This window comes from Gregarina niphandrodes (assembly GCF_000223845.1).
Source record: "Gregarina niphandrodes unplaced genomic scaffold scaffold00020, whole genome shotgun sequence".
Lineage (NCBI taxonomy): Eukaryota > Apicomplexa > Conoidasida > Eugregarinorida > Gregarinidae > Gregarina > Gregarina niphandrodes.
Window position 1 is genome coordinate 163,011 of NW_011645789.1, and position 6,480 is coordinate 169,490.

Sequence of the window (6,480 nt, forward strand, 5' to 3'; positions counted from 1 at the left end):
GAGCTAGTAAGGGGGGGGGGGCGAGGCATTCTTACGTCGACCAATTTGTGTTTCGCGAGGTAGACAAAGGCTTCCCTGAGTCCAGAGGATATCATGTTTGACGTGAATGAAAGAAAGATGGTGGCTCTGGTCTTTTTCCGCACTTCTGGGACCGCCCAGGAGAATGGGGGTTTCCAGCCGTCAGCATGCAGCTCGTTTTGCTCCTCGTCCGTGAGGTCCTCTTGCACCAATCTCCAGGATAGCATGTTCTTGATTATTCGAGCTGCTCTACCGAGGTGCGTCGCTTGGAAGCCTGATGTTTCAAAGCTCGAGATCAAATCGAACGCTGTAATCGCCTTATCACCTTCATACATGCAGCCTGCAACGGTCGCCATTCCCTCATCCACGGGGGCCGAATGGACCATCACTGCGTCATGAGCCGACGAAAGTCCTGTGAGACTAACTTTAGTGGTTGTGACGCTAACTTTCGCTGCGGTCTTTTGCATCTAATTAAAAAGCAGCCGAGACCAGAACACAGATGATTCTGGTTATGTCGGCAGGACGACTGCACGGCGGGGTGGTTTTGCGTGGCACGAAACACCGCAAGGAGTGCCGACCGGACCAACGGACACGGAGCGACGGGCAGACAGGTCCTTACCGGACTTTCTGGAACACCGGACTCTGTGGACCACCCGACCCTCTTTGGGGGGGGGAGCGTCATCGTATGAAGGCTGCTCGCGAGTAGTCTAGTGTTAACAGTGTGCGTCCACGTCAGTAATCTGGTTCCAGATCACAAATGGGCCACCACGTTGTGTGGATTGGAAACATGAGTGAGGCTCAACCGGGAGCAGAGCCAGAGACGGAGACGAACACTCAAATAAAGATCACAAATGCTTGGCGAGATGCACGACAGGCGAACCTCGGGACGGGGGGCTCTGTTCGTTGTAACGTCAAAACGCGGATGAGTCCGCCGATGCGGTAGTCCACTTGCCGTAAGGACTTGGTCGTCTGAGAGGATTTGGCCGCGTGAGATGACTTGGTCATCAGTGGCGAAGTACGTCCTATAAAAAAAACCGTGAGAGCTAGAGAGTGAAAGCTAGCGACCGAATTCTTGCGCGAACCTGCTCTTCTTCTGAATAGTCTCTGTTGGCGTGGGCGCAACTGTAGTTGGGTTCCGCTCTGCGGCGGGCATGCGTTCAACAAGAGGTACCCGTCCTATTACAGGCACGCATTTAACGACTGCATTCCTTACAGGCGGATCCCGTTCGACAACTTCTCCCACCAAAGATTTGGGCTTCGTAATCTGGTCCTTAGGTTGCTCCGTTTCAGCTATGGACTTCACTTCCTCAATAGATTGAGCTTTGGAATGTCTTGAAACGTCGTCCTCCCTTTCGATAATTTCAAGGTACCCTTCTGCGTTACGCGTTACAGATCCCTTAGCCGTCTGAATTGTTTCCGAGCTACGCTCCTGCTGCAGCACGTTTTGCTTGTCCTGGAGATCTTTGATTTGTCTATCATGATTTTCCAACAATGCGTCTGCCACTACGGGAAATAAACGTTTGTTCCGTTGGGAATGGTCGGTATGTTAGGAATGACAAGGGGATTACTTTGTCTTCTTTGCGTGACTGATTTATGATGGCAGTTATCTGGAGTCCTTCGTACGAAATGGTCTTGAGCAAGTTGGCATAGGACGGCATTTGTGTTGATAATGCGCCCTGGGATGAGAACTTGATTTGAGCCGCAGACGGGAACCAGAATCTGGTAGTTGGATTTGGTGTTTAAATCCTGAAGTTGGAGTTCTAGAGCTTTGTAATCCTGTTGGAGTTGGTGCAGTTCCATGCGCTGTGATTGTAATGTTTCAATTGCCTGCACAAAGGCACTTCCGCTCGCATAAGCAGCAGGTGTATCCTCGCCAGCGGCCCAGTGTGGGGGGGTTGTCATTAATAATTTGGGGCTTGGCACAGATCTTCGTCGAAGTCAAAAGTGTCGGCTAAGTGTTGCAAACAGCAACTGAAAATGCTATTGGTCTCGTGGCTAACCGGACTGTTTTGAGTAGACACGATTTCACGACTGTTCGCACCAAAGGTGAATGTGTCCGAATCTGATTTTTGTACGTCTATTGCATCCGTCGTCTCTTCCACCACAGTCAGGTCAGCGAGCTCTTCAAAACGCCCAGGAGAAGGGTCAACCAGAGCCCTTTTCTTGCGCCCGTGCATAAACGGTGCGGCCGGTGTGTCACACGAGATGTCGTTTAACAAATGTTGCCAACGCAATTGGGGATACAAATCAGTGGCGTTTTGCTCCAGCGTGAAGTAGGCATCCTTCAGAGGATTCTTGGTCGATCGCGGGAAACATCGCAGCCTCATGAGAATCAGTGAAGGTGCAATGCGCGAAGGCTCGTGACGATGGGTGTAAAATACGAGGCCTAAAGACCAAAGGGCCGATGTCGGAGCCAAATGACGGGGTGAAAGGTCCGAGCCAAATGAGGGGGTGAAAGGCCCGAGCCAAACGACGGTCCGAGCCAAATGCCGGTCCGGAGGAGGCCGGTTGTCGGGGTTGAAAAAAATGGTTTTGCCGTTGACGCTGTTGGAGGCGGCGAAGTCGAATGCAGTGTTGGTTGAGTTGAAGTCTGGCGAGACGTTCTCGGGACGGTTGGAGTCGCATGACAGTCACATGAACATGACATTAAGCGAAGTCATCCGGACGAACGCTGAGGGAACGCGGTTCTGGAAAGTCAGGTCGGTTTATGTGCGCGGTAATGGCGTGAAGTACATCCGGTTCGCGGACGAAGTGGTTGAGCGCGCCCGGGCACTGCCCAAACCCGTCCCGCGAGGCGGCGTACGGGGAGGCGGTCGAGGAGGCGCCCGTGGGGGCGGCCGAGGGGGAGCCACCGCCAGTGGCCGGAATGCGGCCGTCCAGGCACCCCGTGGCGGTCGCGGCCGCGGCCGAGGCGGCCCCTAGCCGGGCGTGTGTTTTTGCGAGAAATGTGAGCACACGCGGGTGTGAAGGCGATAGACGTCGCGGGTCTGGGTGCACGTTGACGTTGCTAGCCAGAACGTCGAATATTGGGAGGCCTTAGTTAGTGTGCACTTAGTGTGCTCAGCAACCAGGCTGGTGAAACGAGACTCATGACGGAAGCTTTCGACTCAGCCCCCTTCCAGGCGCGTGCGATGAGCGACTATGGCACGAGCAGGCTTTCAACTAACTGGGGTAGTTAAGTTTCAACTGAGGTAGTGAAGTTTCAACTGAGGTAGTGAAGTTTCAACTGAGGTAGTGAAGTTTCAACTGAAGTACCGAAGCTTCACCTGAGGTACTGAAGTTTCAGCGGAGATCCTACTCTGAGCTCCCTCGCTACAGAAGCTTGTTGAGGAGTAGATGTCAGTAGGAGCAGAACGCTGGAGAAGTCCCACAAGCGTAACAACGTTCTGACCGTTCCATGCGCGCATGGGTGACCAAGTCATGGACCACGCTAAGCCTCCAAAGTGGGCTGTCCGTTTGTGTATCCCACATACTAGTGCTAACACACGTATTTTTTTATGCGTATTTTTCCGTTGGTCAGGTAAGCACCAGTGAAGTTTTTGCTTGCACGCCTCCTTGTGCTTCCTTTTAATACCATGTTATCTGACTCTTTCCACATTGTCCCTTTTTAGTATCGTGACAGCATATAACGAAGTGTCGCGATGCGGATTTGAGAACATCCCGATCCTGTATATGAATCTGGATAGCCAAGTGGAGCGTCGAATGCGCTTGACGGAGATGTTCCCTGAAGCTATCCGAATTCGGGCCGTTGATGGTCGGAATGCCACAGAATTGTTGTCCCGCTTGGATCACGATCTGGATCCACAGGAATTTTCGAAGGAGAATCTTGTCAATGCCACAAAAAAGCATTTCAAAGCTTTTCCTGGTGAGATAGGATGCTGTCTTACGATGTTTGATGCGTTCAAATATGGTGTTGAGCGGGTTACGAGTATATGATACTTGCTGAGGACGATGTGGCGGCACCTTTGTGTGGGATTCTTCCCTCCACGTTGGATCGAGTAATAAAGCAGCTTAATGAGGTAGATCCGGAATGGGAGGTATTACGTCTGCAATGGACGGTCAAGGGAGATAGTATGTACAAAATGAAGAAGGGACAGTTAAATCGATTAGGAGAACTCGTTCATGAGCTGGGTGACGAATATCGACAGTCGCTACTGGAAACCTATGGCGCTTGGGAAAATGCCCCCGTACTTGGAAGGTTTACTGGCGGCTGGGGCAATGTCTTTAATGTCTGGCATCGGAGGGCCATGAAGAAGTTTACTGAAAAATATGGAGGTAGAATAGTGAGTGGTATTCAAAGATGGAAATGTCCTGACGGTGATGAGTGCATAAGTAACGGTCTCTTTGTTCGTCAGAGCACTAAGCACTCGTATGTTGTGCTTCCCCCATGGGTCCAGAATGAGCCTGGGGAACGCGGTAGTCTTATTCGAGAAGGGAGAAGCAATCATCGATTCCATTTGTCTGCGGTGGCATTAAGCACTCAGTGGCTGGTGGAGCTAAGAGAATTCGTGAGAAGGGGAGCACAAGATCTCTACCCTGATCCGGAACTTGTATGGCGAGCAGTGAAGCGCAGGAAACCGTGAGGCACTTTTCGGGACTGCTGGTGGCCACACAAGGTCGCCACACAAGCTTGACGGGCTTTACTATAATCCGATCGCATGAAAATGTACTGGGGTCAGGGCTTTTGGGAGTCTGATGTTTTTTCGAAATTGAGAAGAATCACCTCGAAATAATATAAAGCCTGCAGGGACATTGTTAGTGCGGAATTCTGTTGTGGCAGCCCTGCTCACTGGAGGAGACGAGACGTGGACATGAATGTTATCGTAGAATTACAAGAGATGATGAGATTGGCTGCTGTGGTTGTGATCGCTTCTGCGGACTTCATGGATGGTACCTGTGTGTCTGGTGTTGATCCAATGGGATTGGAGCAGTCTTGTTTAGGTCGTTGCCACATTTACTACGAAGGAGACTACGGTGCTTGCAACCACAAAGTGGAGACTTGGGAGATGGATGGTCCTTGCGGTGATTCTGTTGAGCGTCCTTGTCTCTCGACGTTTAATGGGGGATGGGAGGTGAATAAAGAGAACTGTGGCAACTGTTACAAGGTGGACATGAAGTACGACGACGGTACAGTCAAGACTACCTACTTGAGAACGCTTGATACCAATGGTTCCGAAACGAAATTCGAGATGGGTCAGGCCGCTTGGCTTAACTTGTGTCCTTACGTGTGTGCAGGAACTGGGGTTTGCGCTTACACTCCCGATCAGTGCGAATACGGAATCATTGGAGGGGATAAGACGATCAGTTGCGCAGTTCAGAACGCCCCGATCACGTTCAAGAGGGTGGATTGTGGCGGCAACAGTCCTGTGGTCACAACTACCCCAGCTCCAGTCGTCACGACCGCCCCGGCCCCGGTGGTCACGACCGCCGCGACCCCGGTGTTCCCGACCACCCCGGCCCAAGTGGTCACGACCACCCCGGCCCGGGTGGTCACTACTGCTGTCACCACACCTGCTCCGACAACCGGCAACAGCAACGGAGGAGGCGATGTGGTCTCGGGGTGTGTGACTGCCATCCATGCTACGCAGGACTGCTGGACTGAAACTTGTCAAGGATACTGCGCCCTGTACGGCCCAGGCGGTGAGTTGAACCTGTGGTGTGGCGCTGCTGTGTCAAGCTCCAGTGATCTAATCAAATGCATCAGCAGCCAGCAGCCTTTCTGCTTGTAGGAGGTACACTTCATTTATGTTCGTCTACTTTGAGAACCAAGGTTTTAATTTATTTTTTTTGATCGATTACTAGTCTAAACAAGAGGTATCAGGAGCTATCCCGAGTATTAAGTATCTGGCTACTGCGAATAGGATCTTGCACACTGCGCCTCCGAACGGCTGCAGGCTGCTTTCAGCACGTCAGCTTAACAACACCTTCAATTCCATCAACACCCCAAAATTTGTACCACACACACAAAAATAAGACCCACACCCCGTCCAGTTTCACACCACACACTAATTATCAATACTCGGTTCCATACTAAAAAATTCAATGTGTTATCGCACCACAGCTTCGCTTGCACCGAATTAATTTACTCACACTTCACAGTCAACCTAACAGATGGTTCATCGCCGTGTTTCTCGTCAACAAGCCCCACTTCGCCAGTGTAGAAGTAGCCAGGTCTCTGCTCAAACTTGAAAGCGCCTTCCGCCAGAGTCTCGTCGAGCTTCAGATGTCTGGCATCGCGCACTTTAATTGTAATTTCAGAGTGGCTGTCATTGGAATCAAAGGTCCAGGTTTCTTCGAAATCTGCGCTGGAGCCAGCGTCCTTGGCAGTCTTGGTGTGCCATGAGTGGAAGGTACCGTAGTGGCATTCGACGTACAAGTCCGACTTGTTGAAGAGACCAGTGTGGCCCTGGAAACCAGCAGCAGAATGTACCGTTACAGAAACCTTCATTTTGAATTAAACTT

General features: G+C 51.4%; 6 protein-coding genes across 6 annotated transcripts; 3 read left to right on the top strand and 3 right to left on the bottom strand.

The window, feature by feature from the left end:
• Positions 1-143: 143 nt before the first annotated feature.
• Positions 144-485, bottom strand: GNI_099400 (putative deoxyhypusine synthase; the record flags this gene model as incomplete). Its single annotated transcript, XM_011132801.1, has 1 exon — positions 144-485. A coding segment is annotated over one exon (342 nt), but the record flags the coding sequence as incomplete, so codon positions are not given.
• Positions 486-1,075: 590 nt separating this feature from the next.
• On the bottom strand, positions 1,076-1,818 carry GNI_099410 (prefoldin subunit; the record flags this gene model as incomplete). The annotated part of the gene is made up of 2 exons (XM_011132802.1): positions 1,076-1,521; positions 1,587-1,818. The coding sequence occupies 2 exons, from the start codon at positions 1,816-1,818 to the stop codon at positions 1,076-1,078; spliced, it is 678 nt and encodes a 225-aa protein (XP_011131104.1).
• Positions 1,819-2,544: 726 nt separating this feature from the next.
• On the top strand, positions 2,545-2,940 carry GNI_099420 (Sm-like domain protein; the record flags this gene model as incomplete). The annotated part of the gene is made up of 1 exon (XM_011132803.1): positions 2,545-2,940. One exon carries the CDS (start codon positions 2,545-2,547, stop codon positions 2,938-2,940), a length of 396 nt encoding a protein of 131 aa, XP_011131105.1.
• A 575-nt stretch (positions 2,941-3,515) lies between these two features.
• Positions 3,516-4,601, top strand: GNI_099430 (hypothetical protein; the record flags this gene model as incomplete). Its single annotated transcript, XM_011132804.1, has 3 exons — positions 3,516-3,538; positions 3,630-3,883; positions 3,937-4,601. The coding sequence occupies 3 exons, from the start codon at positions 3,516-3,518 to the stop codon at positions 4,599-4,601; spliced, it is 942 nt and encodes a 313-aa protein (XP_011131106.1).
• Positions 4,602-4,829: 228 nt separating this feature from the next.
• GNI_099440 (hypothetical protein) lies at positions 4,830-5,747 on the top strand (the record flags this gene model as incomplete). Its single annotated transcript, XM_011132805.1, has 1 exon — positions 4,830-5,747. One exon carries the CDS (start codon positions 4,830-4,832, stop codon positions 5,745-5,747), a length of 918 nt encoding a protein of 305 aa, XP_011131107.1.
• Positions 5,748-6,100: 353 nt separating this feature from the next.
• On the bottom strand, positions 6,101-6,466 carry GNI_099450 (C2 domain protein; the record flags this gene model as incomplete). The annotated part of the gene is made up of 1 exon (XM_011132806.1): positions 6,101-6,466. The coding sequence occupies one exon, from the start codon at positions 6,464-6,466 to the stop codon at positions 6,101-6,103; it is 366 nt and encodes a 121-aa protein (XP_011131108.1).
• Positions 6,467-6,480: the final 14 nt, after the last annotated feature.